The sequence below is a fragment of the Takifugu flavidus genome, chromosome 1 (assembly GCF_003711565.1).
Source record: "Takifugu flavidus isolate HTHZ2018 chromosome 1, ASM371156v2, whole genome shotgun sequence".
NCBI classification, from domain to species: domain Eukaryota; kingdom Metazoa; phylum Chordata; class Actinopteri; order Tetraodontiformes; family Tetraodontidae; genus Takifugu; species Takifugu flavidus.
The window spans coordinates 187,077-207,500 of NC_079520.1; the positions used below are offsets into that span (position 1 = coordinate 187,077).

Below are 20,424 nucleotides of genomic sequence, written 5' to 3' on the forward strand. Positions count from 1 at the left end.
AAAGACTGATTACCTGTAAATTCCTTAAGAAATCAAGTTCGTATACTTACAGGCAACAACAATTGTTCTCACAGGCATTGAGGGTTCGCTGGGCTCTCCAAAGCCAGCTCTGTTCTCAGCAAGAACACGGAACTCATATTCAATGTCCTCAGTGAGTCCTGTAACTTCAAATGTGAGTTCAGCAATCAACGTCTTGGATGCCCTGACCCATCTTGTTCCCCTTTTCTCCTTCTTCTCAACGCAATAACCTATGATATCACTTCCACCATCATCTGTTGGCCTCCTCCAGGTTACAGTGGCTGAATGTCCATCAACTTTCTCCACCTCAGGTTTAGATGGCGGTCCAGGAGGACCTATATATGCAAATATAGAAGCAAAACAGTCATCAAAATTCACGTGCAACATTTCTCTTTAGATATTGAATAATAGTTTAAGATGATTAGAAAGGGACATACCAAATCTATCAACCATCTTTACTGCCTCAGAATGCGATGACTCACTGGTACCATACTGGTTTACTGCGGATACTCTAAAGAAGTACTCGTTGCCTTGGATCAACTTGTAGGCCACGTAATGACAGTCGATGACCTTTTCTTCCAGGATGGTCCAGAGCAGACGGCTGGTTTCTCTCTTCTCCAGTGTGTAATACTTAATGGGGGAGCCTCCATCTTCAGTAGGAGCTGTCCAAGTTAGAGCTACTTTTTCAGAGGAGATGCCACTGCATTCAATGGGTCCTGGTCTATCTGGTACATCCAGAACTGTGACCTTGACAGTTTCTTCCTTTACACCAAAGGGGTTACTGGCAGTGATGACATAATCCCCAGTATCCTTTCTGGTGGCATACTTAATGGACAGAGTGGAGGAAGTTGGGCTGGTCTCAAGCTGAACAAGATCAGATGCTTTAAAGTACTTTCCTCCCTTTGACCAGCAGGACGTTGGAGCAGGTTTGCCTAAAATGCTGGTTGCAGTGATGACAATTGTATCACCAGCTCTGACAGTTAGACCTTCCTTCACCTGAGCATCAATAACAATGGTTGGTGCAGCTGTAGGATAGATTACACAGAATTAGAATATAACGATTAAAACTAATTCTGTCAAGGTGCACGGACATAGTGGGTCAATATATCTCACCATATTCATCCCGACAGATAATGGTGTCTGTCTGCTCAGAGGGTGGACTGATGGCACCGGCAGCATTCTTCGCCCGGATTCTGAATTCATATTTACAGCCTTCCTGCAGATCAGTGACAGTGAAGGCAGGCTCCAAGACATTAACATTGTTAGCTTTCATCCAGATTTTTGAAGGCAGATCGCGTCTCTCGATGACGTAGCCAGTCAGCCTATGGCCTCCATCGAACTGTGGCTCAGTCCACTGAAGAGTCACTGTGCTTTTGGTGATGCTGACCACATCAGGTTTACCAGGGGCATCTATTAATGGATATGTAGTTTTAAAAATGGAATATCATTTTAAACATACAAATGCTGCATGACGATCTTTTTGTCCCATTTTTCGCACTCACCAATGGGATCTAGCGCCACCTGTGGATCAGTAGGAGCGCTGGGTTTACCAGTGCCGGCCAGATTAATGGCCATGACTCTGAACTCATACTCCAGACCTTCAGTCAGCCCGGTTACACTGTGTTCTTTCATCCTCAAGGGGGCGGGACTTGTCCTTTTCCACAACATACTGTTCCTCTCTTTGAATTCAACATGATAACCTGAATGTGACAAAACAGTTAGATTAACTTGACATTTATCTCTGCAACCATTACCTGTTTAACTATCTCCTATATAGAACCAGTTATCACCGTCTGCCTGTACCTGTGATGGGTGATCCTCCAGTCTTCCTGGGGTCTGACCAAGCCAAGTAAGCACAGTTGTGCCGCATGCTCATGATCTGAGGTGGAGGAGGAGCTTCAGGAACATCTGTAGAGATGTATTATAAGATTAGATATATCTATAGATATTATATTTTAGAGCTAGCTTTTGAAAGTATGAGGGAGTTTCTCTTACTGAATGGGTGTTTAGCAATGATGGGATCAGACTTGAGTCCCTCTCCAACACCATATTTGTTCTCAGCGCAGACTCTAAATATGTACTCTGTGCCCTCATGAAGACCAGTGACTCTCATTGAATTGGTCTCCACTGATGAAGACACAGTAACCCACATATTGGTGACAGAGTCTCTCTTTTCAAGGATGTAGTTTGTGATCTCGGAGCCACCGTCATCTTTGGGGACGCCCCACTTCAGTGTCGCACCATCAGCCGTAACCTCTTTAAACTTGATGGTTCCACTCGGGATTCCAGGTTTACCTACCACCCTAGAAATGGAACCAGATCTGTTCCTTTAAAGTATTTTGGACTAAAACCAAAACAGAGCATGATCCGTTGCCGGTACCATATTCTAAATATTGTATATTTTCCTGTATTCTGTTTCTAGACAAGAGGAGTTAAACCCACAAAAAACTAGTTTGACCAAGAAGAAGAAACACTTGAAATAAAGTAGGACTTTAATCCCCTACATTTTCTTCAGGTCATACTGTGGCACATTTAGTCCTACCGGATGAAGATTGTTGACTCCTTGGTTCCAGCACTGTTCCTCAGGGTGATAGTGTATTTAGAGGCGTCATTCCTCTGGCAGTCCCTAATGAGGAGTGTGGTGTTGACTGAAGAGGACTCTGCACACACACGGCCACTATCTTTTAAGTCTTCGTCATCTCCCTTTTTCCATGAGACTTTGGGTATGGGTTTGCCAATGATTGGTATCTTCAGGCGGACGGTGCTGCCCTCCTTTGCAATGTAGCTCATGTTGGGGAGGTCCCTCAGATCACAGTTCGGATGAACTATAGTGACAAACGAGCTTTAATATAAACACCCTTTTTTGTGTGAAAACACTTTGTGTCTCATCGTTGACTCTCATAGGTGTCATATAAATGTAACTAAATCGAAGAGAAATGAAATTCAACAAAGGATTGATTCACTTACTGATCTGGTCCTTAGCAAACACTTTCAGCTCCTTGGCAGCGCCCTCCCCAGAGTCATTAATGGCCTTTACTCTGTAAGTGTACTCTTTCCCTTCGACCAGGTCTTTGGCACTGTACTGCATGTTTTTGGATCTCATTAACTCCTTGTACTTGTCATCCCCATTGAGGACTTCCAGCACATAACAGATGATGCGGCTGCCGCCATCATTTAGGGGTTTCTTCCAGCTAAGAGTGCACGAGTCCTTAGTAACCAAAACGGTCTTAAAGTCCATAACAGCACCAGGCTCCTCTGAAAAAATAGGAATGAGCACTGTTGGAGCAGTAGCAAAAATGATTTCATATCATATGTGTCTTTTATGGACCTACCTGATGCTCTGACTGAGTCTGCTGTCTCACAATATTCTCCAGCACCAAGCTTGTTAACTGCTGACACTCTGAAACAGTAGGACCGTCCAGCATTCAGGTCTGGCACCTTGAAAGACGTCTTATTGCAGTTGTTGGTCGCGATGGACCAGGCCTTCCTCTCTGTGTCACGCTTCTCCACAATGTAGTGGGTGACTTCATGGCCACCATCCATCAGAGGAGAATCCCAGAAAATGGAAGCACTATCTTTGGATGTTTCTTTCACCATGAGATTGACTGGTGGTCCAGGAGTATCTGGAGACATACAGCTACACTTCAATACATTTTATTGAATTGGAGGAACTCTCTGATGGTTCCAAAATTGACATGGTCTTCATTCATCCTCTGCAATGACGGATATCAGAATCACTCACCGTAAACCTTAACAACAATAGTGTACATCTTCATGCCAGCCACGCTCTCCAGGTTTAGAATGTATTTGCCAGCATCATATCTGTTGACGTTCTCCACCGTCACTATTGTGTCAGTATGGCTGGACTTAATGGAGATACCCTGCCGGTCTTTAATGTTGGTATTCATTTTTGCCCAGGTGATCTTGGGAGTGGGCCGGCCTTTGATGGAAGCCTCTAGTTTCATGGTGGCACCAGCATTAAGCTCCAAGCCCTGCTTCAGTTCAGCGCTAAGAACTGCTTCAGGAGCAACTGTGTGAAAAAACCAAAAAATGATGTGACCATCACAGTTAAGAAAATGTTGATATCCAGTCCAACAGTGGGCCTCACCTCATTACGCAATTACTGTTAAAAAAGAAAAACTAGCTCATTCTAACATGTAAGAGAGGGGATGTTGAGGCAGCAAATGCCTAGCTGGCTTCACAGGGTGGGAGGCATAGCCACTTCCCCACCCCTAGCTCTCGGGTCCGCCCCACTCACAGCACCACAGTTCCCTCTTGGAAACCATGTCAATATTCCCGAATTGCATCTCAGGTAAACAAGCTAACCAACAAGCTAACCTTTATGTCACCTAGTCCTAAACAGAACTGAACCCCAAAGACAAGAGATGTGTTCTTACCAATGATGTCCTTGGCAACATGTTTGCCAGGTACTTCAACTGGCTCACTGAAGCCGACCTTGTTGACGGCAGTTATGCGGCACTGGTACTCATTCTTGTCGATGAGGTTCTGGATGACATAGCTAGTCTCCTGCAGGTTCCTGGGAATGTTGCAGCGGATCCAGTCAGCTGTGTTGGCCCTCTTGCACTCCACTAAATACCCAATGACAGGGCTTCCACCGTCAGAGGCAGGAGCTGTCCATGTGAGGCTGATAGTGCTGTGGGTGGTGTCTATCACACTAGGGTTCACAATGGGTCCAGGTGGTGCTGATCACATACAGAACATTTAGATTACACACCTTCTCTCTTGACTCTTCCACAATTAGCAAACTGTGTCACATCAATAGGACTCACTAATTGGATTTTGTGCCGTGGTGCCAACAGTGGGTTCACTTGGTTTACCAACTCCTGCAACATTGACCGCCAGAACTCTGAACTCATACTCCGCTCCCTCTGTGAGACCTGTCACAGCCAGGCTCCTCTCCGTTATTGGCTTCCTGTTCACTTTGGTCCAGTTAAGGTCCTTGGTTTCTTTCTTTTCTAAGATATATCCCAGAATGGTGGACTTTCCATCATCAGCAGGCTCCCTCCAGCTGACTGTCATCTGCTCCTTGGTGACATTTGTAATCACTGGAACCTCAGGAGGTCCAGGTACCGCTAAAAGGAATACCAGATTTAATCAATGATTCACTTCAAATGTTATAAATACATTTCAAATTACAAATGAACAAAAACGGGTTATCTGGTTGTGTGAAGAGCATTCTTGTGCTTTGCACATGACTAGGGGAAACGCTTTAGATGACTCACTGAACGGATTCTTGGCTATGACTGGGTTGGTAATGAGGGGGTCTCCAACTCCCCAGATGTTTTCTGCACGGATTCGAAACTGGTACTCATGGCCTTCGATCAATTTCTCCACGGTTAACTCCAGGACATCTCCCTTGATCTTTGAGGACACCTGCGCCCAATTGGCTCTGCTAGTTTCACGTTTGTCCACTATGTAATTGCTGATGGGTGCACCTCCATCCCTCAGAGGAGCTTCCCAGGACAGCTTGATACTGGTGGCAAGCACATCCAGGTATTTGGCAGCAACAGGAGAGCTGGGCACATCTACAGGCAGACAAATTGATTCAACTAGGTCAATGTTACAAAAGACTAGATTAGCAAAATATCATATCAAATATTCTCATAGGATCCTTCAAGAAAATGGGAAAGTATTTACCCAGGACATTAAGTTCGATTTCAGCGGTCTTGGAGCCACTGGCATTTTCTGCCAAGATGGTGTACATCCCAGTCTGCTCCTTGGTGACTGCTGTCATTTCCAGCTGGAAGTGATGTCGCTGATGGGTAATGACGTGGCCTTCACATGACTTCAGACTATCATCACCTCTCCTCCAGGTCACCCGGGGCATCGGTTTACCAAACACTTCAGCTTCCAGTAAGACCGTGGCGCCAGCTTTCACCTTCAAGCCCTTCTGCATCCTGACGTTCAGTTCTAACCTGGGAGGAACTGAGTGTGGAGAGACAGGACAACACACTGGTATCAGCAGCTACGCTTGGGATTGATTTACAAATAATGTTGTCGTTATACTGGCTTATTCTTCTTCTTTTATTTGAAACTCACCATTCTCGGCACAAACCAGCGTGGGGTCTGTCGGCTCAGATGGTTTGCTGATGTTAACAGCGGTTTTGGCAATGACTCTAAACTGATACTGCAAGTCTCTCTCGAGGTTGGTCACTGTATACTCCTCTTTTGGGACGTTCTGGCTGCTGGTGTTGCAGCGTATCCATGAGTCTCCTGGCACTTGCATGGCCTCAACATAGTAACCAATGATTTTGCTGCCTCCGTCATTCTTGGGACGGGTCCAAACCAGTGTCACAGAGTTTTTGGTAACATCCAGTATCTCAGGCTTACCTGGAGTGTCTGTGAGACGGCAAAAGGTATTTAAAGATGAGAGAGGAACATAAAAAAACCATAAAAAGGAGTCATGTCAATATGGAAAACATACCAACAGGTGTCCTGGCAGTGACAAAGTCAGTCTTTGCACTAGGTTTGCCCTGCCCAGCACGGTTGATAGCTGACACCCTGAAAGTGTATTCCAGGCCCTCAATGAGACCAGCACAGGGGTATTCTGTGGTCCGCACCACGGTGTCATTGGCCTTTACCCACAACAGGCTGTTCCTCTCTTTGCGCTCTATGTAGTAACCTGTGATGGGACTGCCACCATCACTTTTGGGCTTATCCCAGGCCACAAACATACAATCTTTGTTGGTTTTGTTGATGCGGCAATTAAGAGGCTCACTGGGGACATCTGGTGACGAAACAAGCAGGCATTAAAGAGTTGAATGACAAAAGCCGTTTAGGCACTAATTAAGTGCATTTCACCCAATTCTTACCGAAAGGGAATTTAGCAACCATCCTGTCAGACTGAATGGGGTCCGACAAACCAAAACGGTTCTCAGCACGGATCCGGAATACATATTCTTTCCCAGGAATGAGCTTTCCTAGTCTGCAGCTCGTCTTTGAGACAGAAGAGACGGCTGTCACCCAGTCACCTCTGCTGACATCACATTTTTCAACTACGTAGTTGGTGATATTGCTGCCACCATCTTCCAGTGGTTTGTTCCAAGACAGTGAGCAGGCATCAGCGTCAATATCACTTATCACCACAGGACCTTCAGGGGGTCCAGGAATATCTGAGACATATGAAAGTCCTTTTTTAAGCAACACCCCAGAGATGGCGTTAATTCATATAACTGCGGTGCAATACAGACCTCTGATGATGATCTTCAGAGGCTGGGTCACCTTTGCAGAGCTGTTCTCAGCCACCAGACTGTACTGCCCACTGTCAGTCCTCGACACGTCTTTGATGATCAGTACACACAGGTTGCCAGACTGATGCACAGCCAGGCGACTCGATGGCACCACTGCATCCTCACCACGCATCCACTTGCAAATTGGAGCAGGTTTTCCAGAAACCACTGCTTCTACCCTGAGCTTGGCTCCAGCACGAGCAGATACTGACTCGGGCATGAGGATTGTTGGCTCCACTGTTTGAAAAAGACAAGATGATGAAAGCAGGTACAGTATTTCTCGAGCTCATTGTTACCGGCGGTGTTATTTCAGATTATTCTGGTATCATTTCTTCCCATGGAATAGGACTGAAACAACTTTGCCTAAGCTCATGCAAACAAGTGTAGGAAGCTTACACATCTGCTCCTTGATTTCAACAGGCTCCCTGGTCTCAGTGAACAAGCTCAGTCCCATGATGTTCTTGGCAGCCACTCTGAATTTGTATCGCTTGCCCTCCTTCAAGCCGCTGACACTGATTTTCAAATCTTTCACTGTTGTGTAAGCATTCCAGACTTCCTTCTCAGGCTCCACTTCTTCATCCTCTAAATCTGGAAGCTGTGGAGGAGGTGGTGGTGCTGGCTCTCCCTCAGGAACCTATGAGAAGTCAGGACCTATAGCTTAATAAATCCTTTTTTGTCATATCATTAAAAAAAGACACCTGCCTGCATATTTTTGCAGTTCTGTATTAAGTGTAAATGTGGTCATTACGTGTGACACTTCGGAACGTATGTGATATGACAATTACAGTCGAGCATTAAATGACAAACCTCCACAGCAGCTGGAGGCTCTGGTGGAGGTTTCACCTCAGTATATTCAATCACATAGCCATCAATTTTGGCGCCACCATCTCTTGCTGGTTTAACCCAGCCAACTGTTGCACTGTTCCTTGTGATCTCCAAAACCTCAATTCTTTCACATGGATCAGGTTTACCTGAAAGAAAATACACACATAACTGGATGTACAGCATCGGGGGCGGCGATATTTCTGTTTCTTTTCTGCGTCTCTCAAACTTTGCAAAAACCGAGTACTTACTGACAGGATCAGAAGCCAAGTAAGAAGTGGCTGACACTCGGGGAACCCCAGAACCATACTCATTCACAGCTGTTACTCTGAAGTAGTACTCGGTCCCGGGGGTCAGTCCACTGACTTTGTAAGGAATCTTGTCCCTCTCGACCTCAGCCTTGACAGTCGCCCAAGTCTTGCGATCAATTTCGCGCTTCTCAACAACGTAGTGAAGGATCTCACTTCCACCATCATTCTCGGGCGGAGTCCAGGACAGCATAGCAGAAGTCTGTTTGATGTCAGTAGCTTCCAGATTCATCACGGGTCCAGGAGAATCTGGAACAAAAGATTTACATTATATACAATCATTTAACAGAATCAAGAAATTTGCAACGCGTCACTGTGCCTCGAAGTTGTTCTAAAATAAAGTCATGACATACCTAAAACCTTAACATTGACAAATACTGCCTTTTCCCCAGCAGGACTCTGTACAGTGAGGCAGTATTTGCCCGAGTCGTCACGGGTACTGTCCGGGATCAGCAGGAAGGTCATTGTGTCAATGATGTCTACTTTTCCCTTTCTGACCACGTTGTCAATGCCCATCCTCCTCCAAGCTACTTTAGGAGGTGGTCTTCCTCTCACAGTGGCACAAAGCCTGATGGGACAGGTGGCTCTCACCGTTAGTCCCTGCTTCAGCTTGGCATCCAAGTCAATCTCTGGTGCCTCTATTGAAGCAAAGAACACACCTGTCACCTTCATGTTGCTTTTCAAGATAGTTGCTAATAATCCTTCACATTTGCTTGAAGAAATACCCTTACCGAGAATTTCTTTAGGGATTACGGCCTCCTTCAGGTCACATGGCAAACTCATGCCCACCTGGTTTTGAGCAGATACTCTGAATTCATATGCAAGCTGACTATCTAGACTTGTGACCGTGAAGTTGCACACAACCAGCTGAGCTGCCACATTGCACCGTTTCCACCCATCATCTCCTTTCTTAGCACTTCCTTGTGGCCTCATCTCAACCACATATCCAATAATGGGAGCTCCCCCAGTAGATGCAGGTTTAGTCCATCCGAGAGTGACCGTTGACCTAGTGCTATCCAGAACTTTCAGGTTTGATGGAGGTGCAGGGGGACCTGTAAAAAGACAAGGTGCGTGAAGACTGAATCATCTCTCAAGAGAAATGAACACATTTTTATGACTGCAAACGTACCAACTGCATCCTTGGCAGTGACGGCCCGCGTAGACTTGCTTGGACAGCTGATGCCAATTTCATTGACTGCTTTCACTCTGTACTGATAGTCATGGAGGGGTAGAATTCCAGTGACTGTGAAACGAGTTGCAGGGGTCGGATCTTTGTTGACAGGTGACCATCTTACGGCATGTTCTTCCCTCTTCTCTAACAGGTAGCCTGTGATTGGCTTTCCACCATCTTTCTCTGGCTCAGACCACTGCAAAGTCATTTCTTCCTTGGCTATCTTGATGACCTCTGGCGTCTCAGGAGCATCAGGTACACTGAACTGTGTTCCGGCAACAATGGCCTCACTCTGTACTGCAGGACCCGGGCCCATTTTATTTTCAGCACGAACTCTGAATATATATTCATTGCCCTCAATGAGTCGAGTGACTTTGGTCTTATTAGTGATCACAGCATTGGAGTGGACTGACCATACTCCTCGTTTGGTCTCACATTTCTCAATTATGTAGTTGTAGATATCACAACCACCATCATCCTCTGGGACTTCCCAGGACACATGGCACCTGTCATTGGTGATACCGGAGACTTTAAGATCCCGAATCGGGCCGGGTTTATCAAGGACGCTAACCTTAGCGAAGGCAGAGCAGGAGCCAGCGCTGTTAGTAGCGGAAACCACATATTTTCCACTGTCGGTGCGTCTTGCACCAGTAAGCAGCAGCTTTGAGAAATCAGGGCCAATTTCAATCTGAACCCTTGGAGTCTTCTTTATCTCCTCGGTGCTGTCATCCTTGGTCCATTTCACATCTGGTTGGGGTTTACCTTTCACATTGGCCTCAATAGGAATGGAGTCTCCTGCCTTTACCACAAGTGTTCCATCCAACTTGATCTTGATTTCAGGCTCCACAATCTGTTCCTTGACCAGGACTTCAGCTGTGGTCACCCAGTTGCTCTCACCACCTTCATTTTTTGTCTGAACTCTAAACTGGTACATTTGATTTTCAATACACCTGTCAGCCATAAAGTGAGTCTCTTTGATGGCTCCTTTATGAAGCCTCTCCCACTCCTCAGCTTCTTTTGGCTTCTTCTCCACATGGTAACCAAGATTACGACTACCTCCGTCATAGTCTGGCTTCTTCCATTTGAGGAAGCAAAAGGTTTTTCCAATCTCAGAGATGTGGAAGTCAATGGGCTCACCTGGTTTCTCAATGGGATCAACTGCCAGAACAGGGGTTTTGGTCTCAGTGAATGGACCAGCACCGATTTTGTTTTCTGCACTTACACGGAAAAAGTACTCGCAGCCCTCAGTAAGAGGGGCTTTAAACAGGCGCTTGGTGCAATCGTTAGAAACCAAAGTCCACCCTCTCTGGCTGGGCTGTCGACACTCTATGATGTATTGAGTGATTTCAGTACCCCCATTGTCCTCAGGGTTCTCCCAAGATACCATGCTAGAGTTCTTGGTAACATATGTGACTTTAAGGTTCTGGCAAGCTCCCGGTGTGTCCAAAACATTGACAATGATGGTGGCTTGTGCCTGTCCACTACTGTTTTTGGCAACAATGGCATATTTACCATAATCTGAGCGGACTGCGTCACTGATGACCAGTTCACAGAGAGGGTGATTGCTATTTATTTCAGTGCGCTTGTCTCGAGACAGGGCTCTCGCATCCTTGGTCCATGTGATCTCTGGATCTGGCCTGCCCTTCACCCTTGTAATCAAATTCAAGATCTGACCAGCTCTGATGGTCAAAGATTCCCGGCATGAGACATCAACAACAACTTCAGGGGGAACAAGAATATCCTTTGCAAGCACAGTTTCAGCAAGCTCTCTGGGCTCACTCTCTCCAACCTTGTTGGTGGCTTTGATGCGGAATCGGTACTCCATTCCTTCAATGAGACCAGGAACTCTGTAGGCACATATCTTGATTAGGTCCTTGTTGATTCTGTCCCACTGGGCACTTCCTGATTTCTGAGCCTCAACCACATAGCCAAGGACAGGACTGCCACCATCTCTTGTAGGCTTAGTCCAGCAGATGTCTGCGTAGGACTTGCTCCAGTCCTTCAGTTTAGGATTACCAGGTGGCCCAGGTCTGGTGATGGCACGTGTGGCTTTAATGGGATCAGAGGTGAGTGAAGGGTCACTAATACCAGCAACGTTTTCTGCAAAGACCCTGAACTCGTAGCTGTTGCCTTCAAACAGGCCTGAGACTCTGTATCTGAGGTCTAGCACAGGGGTTTTGTTGACACGAATCCACTTCCCTGTCATTTCTCTGCGTTCAATCACATAACCACTAATCGGGCTGCCTCCATCATAATCAGGGAGGGTCCACTCCACTGTTACTGCGTTCTCTGTAATATCAGAACACACCGGCAAACCCGGTGGACCAGGGGGATTAAACATATGCTTGGCAATAGTTGGAGGACTCTCAAGCCCTGTGCCGATGCCAATTTTGTTCTCTGCACGGACACGGACAACATATTCACGACCCTTCTCTAGTCTGGACACCTTGGCTTTGGTGCTGGTGCCACTGGAGCTAACAACAGACCAAGGCTCCCAAGGCTTCTTCACATCCTTCTTTTCAACCACATAGTTGGTGACAGGCGTACCACCATCATCTTTGGGTGCTCTCCATTGAATCATCATGTAATCAGGGGTGACTTCCAGTATGTTGATGGGTCCAACTGGTGGACCTGGAAGATCTAAGACAGTCACGTGTAGGGCTACGGTTTTGCTGCCTGCAGGATTGGACACCGTGAGAACATACTCTCCAGTGTCTCCTCTCTGGCATTCAGATATAGTGAGGATGGTGGAGGACCCAGCAGTTTCAACATGACAGCGACCCTCAGATATGATCTCTTTGCCATCAGTCATCCATTTGGCAGTTGGACTGGGAATGCCCGTCATCTTAGCTGGAAGCAGAATGGTGGTTCCGGCTTTGGCAACCACACCCTCAATAAGTTTCACATCAACTTGAATTGTTGGTGGCACTAAAAAGGACACAAGATTAAAAGCAGTGTCTTGAAGTTTGCCAATAAAAGCATGAAGAACAGTGGAAATGATCAGAAGAGCTCTGTTTCTTACAAGTCTTCTCCTGGCACGTGATGGGAACACTGGTATCCGGACGACTCACACCAATGGCATTCTGAGCCTTGACTCTATAGCGGTAAGTCTTTCCCTCCTCGAGGCTGGTGACATGGGCGTGGTTGTTACTCACAGTTTTATATGTGAGCCAGTCAGTCTGGCCGTCTTCCTGGTACTCCAAAATAAACCCAGTAATTTCACTTCCACCTGTGCGGTCGGGCCACTCCCATGCCAGCCACACCTCTGTCTTGTCTGCATCGGTGTGGTGGAGGTTTTTGGGTGGGCCAGGAGGATCTAAGTGGTGTTCAATCAAAGAGCAAATATTTCATTACTATTTGATTAAGTATATTTACTTAGTCATTAAACACAACAAAGTATGGCTTTTTTCCCCAAATGAGCACAATTACTTACAGAGTGGATCAACGGCCTTCACGGGTGTCTTGGTCACAACGTATTCACTTCTGCCAAACTGGTTTTCAGCTGCTACTCTAAAGAGATACTGAATCCCCTCTATCAAGTACATGGCCATCAGACTCAGCTTTTTATTGGCAGCAGAAACAGGAACCCACTTTTCAGCAGCCACATCCTTCTTTTCCACAACATAATGAGAGATGACAGCACCACCATTGTCCTCAGGGGCTTTCCATGTTAGGTAGGCAGACTCACTGGTTACCTCAGAAACCACCAAGTTTCTGGGAGGAGAAGGCTTATCTAGTGGAAAGCATTTGAAACAAATGATTGGACACTGTTGTAGATCACCGGTCAATCTCCCTGATGTTGATTCAAATTGTAAAGAAATAGTCTTTCATACTTAGCACAAGCACAGCGACTGTTGCAGATTTCCTTCCTGCCGCATTCTCAACAGTGATTGTGTAATTTCCGGAGTCTGCGCGGACTGACTTCGGAATGAAGACCTTGCTGCTCGTGGCAGTGACCAAAACTGTGACGTGTGAAGGGACGTCGCCACTGTTTTTCTTCCAGCTGACTACAGGGGTAGGGACGCCCTTAATGGTGGCGCTCAGGGTGATGTCAGTGCCCAGCATCGCCAGGTGGTCACGTGCCATATTGGCATCAAGCAGCAGCTCAGGCTCCTCTGTGGGCAATAGGAAGGCAAAGAGTCATAAAGTAACTGGCTAAATCAAACAAACACCAAGGAATTTGGCTTGAAATTCATATCAATTCTTAAAAAAAAAAAAACTGTTTTATTTAGGTAAAATCTTAAACATATGAGAGCGATTCTATTGAGATAGATGTAACTTAATATAAATACCGTTGCTAAGAAATAAATGTCAGACATACCCAGTCTATCGTGGACTTTGATAGGCTCTTTGATGTAAGCAGGGTCAGATTTGCCAGCAGCGTTAACAGTGAAGATCCTGAAGACATACTCCTGACCATCATTCAGACCAGTCACCACATAGTCAAGGTTGGGGCATTGTTCTGGGGATTCATTAGCCTGAATCCACTCCACAGAACCAGGCTTCTTGTATTCAACTAGGTAGCCAAAGATCCGGCCTTTCCCATCGTGGCGAGGTAACTTCCACTTCAGGCTGACCGAGTCCTTGGTCTTGTCATAAGCTTCTGGTGTCACTGGAGGGCTGGGACACACTGTAGGAATTGATATAAAGACTGTGAACCACAGGGAGAACGTGTGGAAACCCTAGTAGGCCTAACCCAAGTAGAAGGAAAATATGGAGCTTATAAGGAAATATCTCCCTTTTACTATTGATAAAACATTTTAAAAAGCAAAAGAATAGAAAGGTATAATGCTTAGTAAAATCCTCTCCCACACTGACCAATGGGATCTTTGGCAAGGATGGGTTTAGAAGGTTCGCTGGGATCACCAGTTCCAAGTTCATTTTCAGCCATCACCCTGAACTCGTATTCACACCCCTCCACTAAATCTTGGACTCTGAACTGGGTGGCTGGGTATAGCGGTTCTCTGGTGGCTCGGGACCATCTCTTGGCTGTGGTCTCCTTCTTTTCCAAGATGTAGTTGGTGATGGGCTTGCCACCATCACGTGGCCTGTTCCACAGTACCAGGGCGTTGGTGGCATATACCTCCCTGACCGTTGGCATTTCAGGGGCCTCTGGGACTCCTATAAGTAAACACAAACCACAAAAAACTTAAATGTGTGGATTTTTCTCTCTGCTGAAGCAGCAATGTTTATTTATTCATATATTCAAATTCAGTTAAACAGGGTAATTGGAATGGATCATCACTTCACTTCATTTTTAGGGTTTCCAGAAATTAAAATGTTTCCACTGATGTGGTGAATAAAATATTGCTGTTATCTGTGAAAGACGTATGCATGCAGAACATACTAAATAGGTCTTTGGCTCTCATCTCCTCGGACTCCAGGGGGTCACTGATACCATACATGTTCTCAGCAGAGATTCTCATGATGTACTCCCGGCCCTCTGTAAGTTTAGGGATCTGACGGAGAAAAAGGAGCCCACATCACTGACTTCTGCAGACCACACAGACCTGCTTTTGTGGCATCACAAACGTGTAGCAGAGTCGACCGTGGTAGAACACCAACCTTGCAGGTAGTCTTAGTAGTGGCAGATGTCACCGTTGTCCACATGTCTCTGTTGGTGTCTCTCTTTTCAATGATGTAGTTGGAGACGTCAACACCGCCACTGTCCAGAGGTGGTTTCCAGGAGATGATCATGTACTCCCTGTGGACCTCCTCAAATATCACTGGGCCAACAGGAGGAGTGGGACGGTCTGCATTGGAGATGGGGACAACAGCAGGTTTGGAGCAGGTTTTCAGGGGACAGTATGAATCTGCTCATTCAGTCAATCGTGTCACATGATGTATCAATGATGTCATTTCTGATTCGCTTTATGGTCACACACCAACAACCGTGACTTTGCAGACGCCCTTCCGTGATCCAGTACTGTTCTCCACCACCACCACGTATCTGCCGCTGTGCTCCCGCTGAGCTTTCATCAGGCCGAGTGACATGGTGGTCACCGTGTTCTTGAACATCACATGTTTGTCAGCCTTCACCTCCTCATCGTCTCTGTACCAGGCAATGGAGGGGGGGGGCTTGCCCGTGTAGCGACCCTGGAGGAGACAGCTCTCACCCACACGAATGATAATCTTATCGCGGAAGTCCAGTTCAATTGTTGGGGGCTCTGAAATAGACAAAAGCACATCACATGACTGGTCTGTCCTGATTAACTGCATTTTCCTACCTACTCACAAGTAAAATGTTTCTTTAATGATCAGCGGTGTTAAATGGCTCCAACGGCCACAGATCTTTGATGGTTGGTCTCCCTCACAATAATTATCTTTAGTTTGTCTCTGAGTTCCCACCAAGGTGATAACAAGATATCATCATTCATTAATAACTGACAGGTTCCCTTCTAATGATCGTCTCGCTCTTTATCTCCACGGCGACGAGAATTCTGACTCGACGTGACATGTCCATTTTCTCTACTCTGAATATTTTTCCTGCCACATATCATTTCTGGGGATAATTAAGGTAAGGTTGGAACTGTGAAGTCTTGTTGAGTGCTCACCGAGTTCGTCTTTACAGGTGATGGGTTTGGTGCAGAACGATGGCTTGCTGGGGCCCACCTCATTGACAGCTAGAACCCTGAACTCATAGGTGTCCCCCTCCCTGAGACCATCGTACGTATACTTTCTCTCCAAAAGCTTCTCCTTTGTCAGCCGGCTGTACTTGTCTTTACCGATCATACGCGCCTCCAGAATATACATGGTAACCTCGGAACCACCATCAGACTTCGGTGGTTTCCATGTCACACCGATCAAATCCTTTGTGACCCTGGTGACCTCTAGCTCCTCTGGACGATCAGGAACGCCTGGTAGGGAAATAAAATGGAGATTTTCAGACATGTACTGAGATGTATTGCTTTTATGTTTTCCTCTAGTTTTTAAAGAGGCTTTCTGTATTTCCAGTATTTTATCTATGAATGCTACTTTATTGATTAGCTGAAACTCACTGATTGGTTCCTTGATGACGACTTCAGCTGCCGTCTCCATGAACGGTCCGATGCCAATAGCATTCTCTGCCGCCACTCTAAAGAAATAGGACTTTCCGTTGGTAAGCCCGTGAGCAACAGCATTTGTTCTGCTGGCAGTGAACGACACCGAGGTCCAGGCCTTCCGCTCTGCTTCACGTTTCTCTACAACATAGTTACTGATAGGGGAACCACCGTCATTCTCAGGGAAGAACCAGTTCAGCTTGCACGAGTCGCTGCTCAGGTTCTCTGCAGTGAACGGAATGCCAACAGGTCCTGGGACATCTAAGGAGAGAAATGATCATGTCTCGATTGGTGAAAATAAATAATATCAGTAATCTTTACACAGCAGTTTAACACCAGAAGAACAATTACCCAGAACCTCCACGGTGACTGTTTTCGTCTTCTCTCCTCCAGCATTCTTGGCCGTCAGTGTGTAGACACCAAGGTGCTTCCTGGAGCAGGGTTTGATAATGAGAGCTGAACTGATGACTGTTGTCTCCACTTTGGCTTCAAGAGGCAATGCAGATCCATCTCTGCTCCAGATGATCTCTGGAGTGGGCTGGCCTGACACATAGGCAATGATTCGGATCACGCCCCCAGCATGGACCACCATCCTCTCCTTAACTGAGGCATCCAAGTCCACCTCAGGACCAACTGGTAGGAAAATAGTCACCATTACATCTTTCATCAATAAACTGGATCGACTTGGTTAGTAGTCAACTCAATGGACTCACTTGTTCTGTCATTGACCTCAAGCACTTCAGGAACCTCTCCTGGCTCACCCCTACCAGCAACATTGAAAGCAGTCACTCTGAACCTGTACTGACCACCAGTTTTTAGACCAGTGATCACAAATCGGGTGCCACGGATTTCTGTGTCCTTGGCCTGAAAAATACAATATTGGAGGTTTTAGATTGGATCTGATGAACCAGTTTAAATGCTGGTTCTTCTGGTCCATACCTTGACCCAAGCCTCAACCCCCTCCTCCTTGTATTCAACCCAATAACCCAGAATCTTGGAGCCTCCATCCTTCAGAGGAGGAATCCATGTAAGGTCAACTGTAGAACTGCTCCAATCAGAAACTTTGGGGATTGGGGGCGAGGGAGGGGCTAATGGAGAGACAAACAGGTGATTCACGTTATCATCTGTTCATTTTTAATGTTACAACAACAATAATAATAATAATAATAATAATAAGTTAATAGAACACTCACAAACAGGGTCTCTGGCAAAGACAGGGTCTGTGGAAGGACTTGCAGGTCCAGGACCTGCAGCATTGATGGCAGTGACTCGAAACAGATACTCAGAGCCCTCGATGAGGCCAGTCACTACGAAGGACTCTCCCAGACCCATGGGGCGGATAGGGTCCCGTGTGACACGGGTCCAGCGTTTGCCTGTTGTCTCCTTTCGCTCCAGCCAATAGCCAGTAATCGGGGTGCCGCCATCCTCTTCTGGCTCCTCCCAGTTAATGGTCATGGAGTCCATGGTTATATTAGTGACAGTTGGCTTCTCACATTGCCCAGGAACAGCTGCAACAGTAGAGAAGCAAATGTTATAAGAGCCTATGTCAGAGTTTAGGTTTCTTGTATGGCGTCAGCCTGACTTACTATACAGGTCTCGAGCAACTTCGGGTTCACTGTCCAGTGGTTCTCCAACTCCATATTTGTTCTGCGCCATAATACGGAACACATACTCATGCCCTGTCATCAGGTTCTCCACTGTCCAGATCCTCTCTTTAGGCTCACTGGTGACAGGAACCCAGGTCTTCCTGTTGGCCACGCGCCTCCAGATGACATAGTTGGTTACTTTAGAGCCACCATCGTCCTTTGGTGGCAGCCAGGAGAGCGTAATCTTCTCTGCACCAATCTCCTCAAATTTAATTGGAGCTGAAGGAGGCCCAGGACGTCCTGAACAGCACAAAAACACATTTCTGCTGCAGGAACTGGGCCGTTTGCTACATCCACATTACAGGTTGTTTCTACAATAACTCCGTTCACATATTTCTAATTTGGTATTCTAAGTAATTTTTTTTACCAAGAACGTTGAGCCTTATCTCCTTAGAGGCTTTGCCGAGACTGTTGGAGGCCGTTAGTGTGTAGAGGCCAGTGTCAGGACGTTTCCCTTGCTGGATAAGCAGTGTGCAACTGTCATCAGACACCATCTTGTTGATGTGCTCATCGTACTCAACCTCCACCCTGCTGTCTGACTTGTGAGGAGGAGCTTTGTACCAGGTGAGAGTGGGGAACGGACACCCCCGGATTTTGGCCACAATTGAAATGTCAGAGCCCTGTTCCACCTCCATGAACTCTTGCAGCTCAATAGAGGGGGCACCTGCAGGGGAACAGTAAAGCATATTTTTAAAGGCCGTTTTAAGACATAAAGTACTCTGCCATCGGAATAAGTTCAACGTGCACCAAAAAGCAATAGCAACTATGTCACATCACATTTAAGCTTCTTAAACATGCTGTCATACAGCTCTGGTCTTGGACAACGATGGGTCCTGCTGTTGTTGAAGGTCGGCTAGGTCCAGCCACATTGTAGGCAACCACTCTGAACTCGTACTCATCTCCCTGAGTCAGATCCTCCACCTTGAACTTGGTGCTTTCCACATCCCTCCGGTTACACCTGTAGTAAAAGATTTGGTACAACCAATTGTGATGCGTTTAATTATTCACTTAGTTCATAGGTCTGAATGCTAATGAGTTACCTCCTCCAGTGTTCCTTTTGGGTCCCGCTAGCATCCCAACATAGGAGATCCACACTGTAGTGGGTGACTGGTGAACCACCGTCATTCTTGGGGGCCTTCCAAGTCAAGGTCACATTGTCTTTCCTAACATTCTGAATCTTTAACCTCGTTGGAGGATCAGGAGGATCTGGTGACGATGCACACATTTCATGTTAAATTCAGTTAACTGTCGGGAGAAAGCAAACAAATCAAGCCCATGCAGAACTTTCTTTCATCATGAGAAAGTTATTGTAGAGCTCAAAGATGCTCCTCAAATTCTTCTGAAAACAACAGAAGCTTAATACATTTGCAACAACATATAAAACAAAACTACAAAGGCTGTGCTAAACTGGACACCTTAAAGAAAAGAGTCATTTAGGGTTAAATATGATATGAAAGAGATCTGGTGGATCATTAGACTGAGGACATACTGATTGGATCGCGAGCTTTGGTCCCTTCGATGGTCTGTGCAAATGGGCCAAACCCAAAGCGGTTCTCAGCCCGGATTCGGAACAGGTATTCCTGTCCATTGATCAGATCGGGAACCACCAGGGACTGAGCAGCACAGGCTGGATTGACCTGGAAAAGACAGACCAAAGACAGATTGCAGATGAATCAAGTGTTCCAAGTGTGTGTTACTGCATTGGTATTGGAACTGGTTCTGACCTTGGTCCAAGCTTTGCCATTAACTGTTTTCTTCTCAATAAAGTAGCTCTTGACTCTCTCTCCTCCATCACACAGTGGGGATTTCCAGGTGAGTCGGCAGGTTCCCCGCGTTACATCACTGACCTTCAGCTCTCTTGGAGGTCCAGGCAGGTCTAGACAAACAAAATGAAGAAATTTGCACCAATGGTTAGCCTCTAAAACGATTAAATCTTTTTTTAATTAGTATTTATTATTTCAACAGACTATTGTAATGAATGATTGACCTGTACATACCCAGCACAGCGACTCGCACTTTAACCACTTTGTGTCCTGCAGGACTCTCTGCGTTGATTATATATCGGCCACTATGGGTCAGTTTACTGACGGGGATGGTGACTACTGACGTGGTGCCAGAAGAGTGGATCTGCAAGGTGCAACAGGTGAACAGGTGCTTGCTCTTCAGCTC

The 20,424-nt window shown here is 46.3% G+C and overlaps 1 protein-coding gene across 1 annotated transcript in view; it reads right to left on the reverse strand.

Moving 5' to 3' along the window:
• LOC130536639 (titin-like) overlaps positions 1-20,424 on the reverse strand; it is a 135,437-nt gene that overhangs the window by 43,688 nt on the left and 71,325 nt on the right. The window contains exons 136-180 of the mRNA XM_057052736.1: positions 20,253-20,382; positions 19,980-20,131; positions 19,745-19,892; positions 19,296-19,461; positions 19,062-19,213; positions 18,623-18,919; positions 18,196-18,495; positions 17,803-18,117; positions 17,549-17,697; positions 17,323-17,473; positions 16,961-17,242; positions 16,568-16,870; positions 16,124-16,426; positions 15,455-15,736; positions 15,135-15,322; positions 14,917-15,028; positions 14,388-14,690; positions 13,891-14,199; positions 13,403-13,684; positions 13,003-13,302; positions 12,592-12,885; positions 9,528-12,497; positions 9,130-9,450; positions 8,752-9,036; positions 8,342-8,647; positions 8,076-8,239; positions 7,665-7,902; positions 7,230-7,505; positions 6,852-7,151; positions 6,464-6,766; positions 6,079-6,378; positions 5,677-5,964; positions 5,262-5,564; positions 4,809-5,111; positions 4,416-4,721; positions 3,761-4,048; positions 3,351-3,641; positions 2,986-3,273; positions 2,561-2,843; positions 2,014-2,321; positions 1,822-1,926; positions 1,521-1,718; positions 1,132-1,428; positions 456-1,043; positions 51-353 (exon numbers count right to left, since the gene is read on the reverse strand). Coding sequence (XP_056908716.1) covers positions 51-353; positions 456-1,043; positions 1,132-1,428; positions 1,521-1,718; positions 1,822-1,926; positions 2,014-2,321; positions 2,561-2,843; positions 2,986-3,273; positions 3,351-3,641; positions 3,761-4,048; positions 4,416-4,721; positions 4,809-5,111; positions 5,262-5,564; positions 5,677-5,964; positions 6,079-6,378; positions 6,464-6,766; positions 6,852-7,151; positions 7,230-7,505; positions 7,665-7,902; positions 8,076-8,239; positions 8,342-8,647; positions 8,752-9,036; positions 9,130-9,450; positions 9,528-12,497; positions 12,592-12,885; positions 13,003-13,302; positions 13,403-13,684; positions 13,891-14,199; positions 14,388-14,690; positions 14,917-15,028; positions 15,135-15,322; positions 15,455-15,736; positions 16,124-16,426; positions 16,568-16,870; positions 16,961-17,242; positions 17,323-17,473; positions 17,549-17,697; positions 17,803-18,117; positions 18,196-18,495; positions 18,623-18,919; positions 19,062-19,213; positions 19,296-19,461; positions 19,745-19,892; positions 19,980-20,131; positions 20,253-20,382 — 14,530 coding nt within the window. The remainder of the gene's footprint in view (positions 1-50; positions 354-455; positions 1,044-1,131; positions 1,429-1,520; positions 1,719-1,821; positions 1,927-2,013; positions 2,322-2,560; positions 2,844-2,985; positions 3,274-3,350; positions 3,642-3,760; positions 4,049-4,415; positions 4,722-4,808; positions 5,112-5,261; positions 5,565-5,676; positions 5,965-6,078; positions 6,379-6,463; positions 6,767-6,851; positions 7,152-7,229; positions 7,506-7,664; positions 7,903-8,075; positions 8,240-8,341; positions 8,648-8,751; positions 9,037-9,129; positions 9,451-9,527; positions 12,498-12,591; positions 12,886-13,002; positions 13,303-13,402; positions 13,685-13,890; positions 14,200-14,387; positions 14,691-14,916; positions 15,029-15,134; positions 15,323-15,454; positions 15,737-16,123; positions 16,427-16,567; positions 16,871-16,960; positions 17,243-17,322; positions 17,474-17,548; positions 17,698-17,802; positions 18,118-18,195; positions 18,496-18,622; positions 18,920-19,061; positions 19,214-19,295; positions 19,462-19,744; positions 19,893-19,979; positions 20,132-20,252; positions 20,383-20,424) is intronic.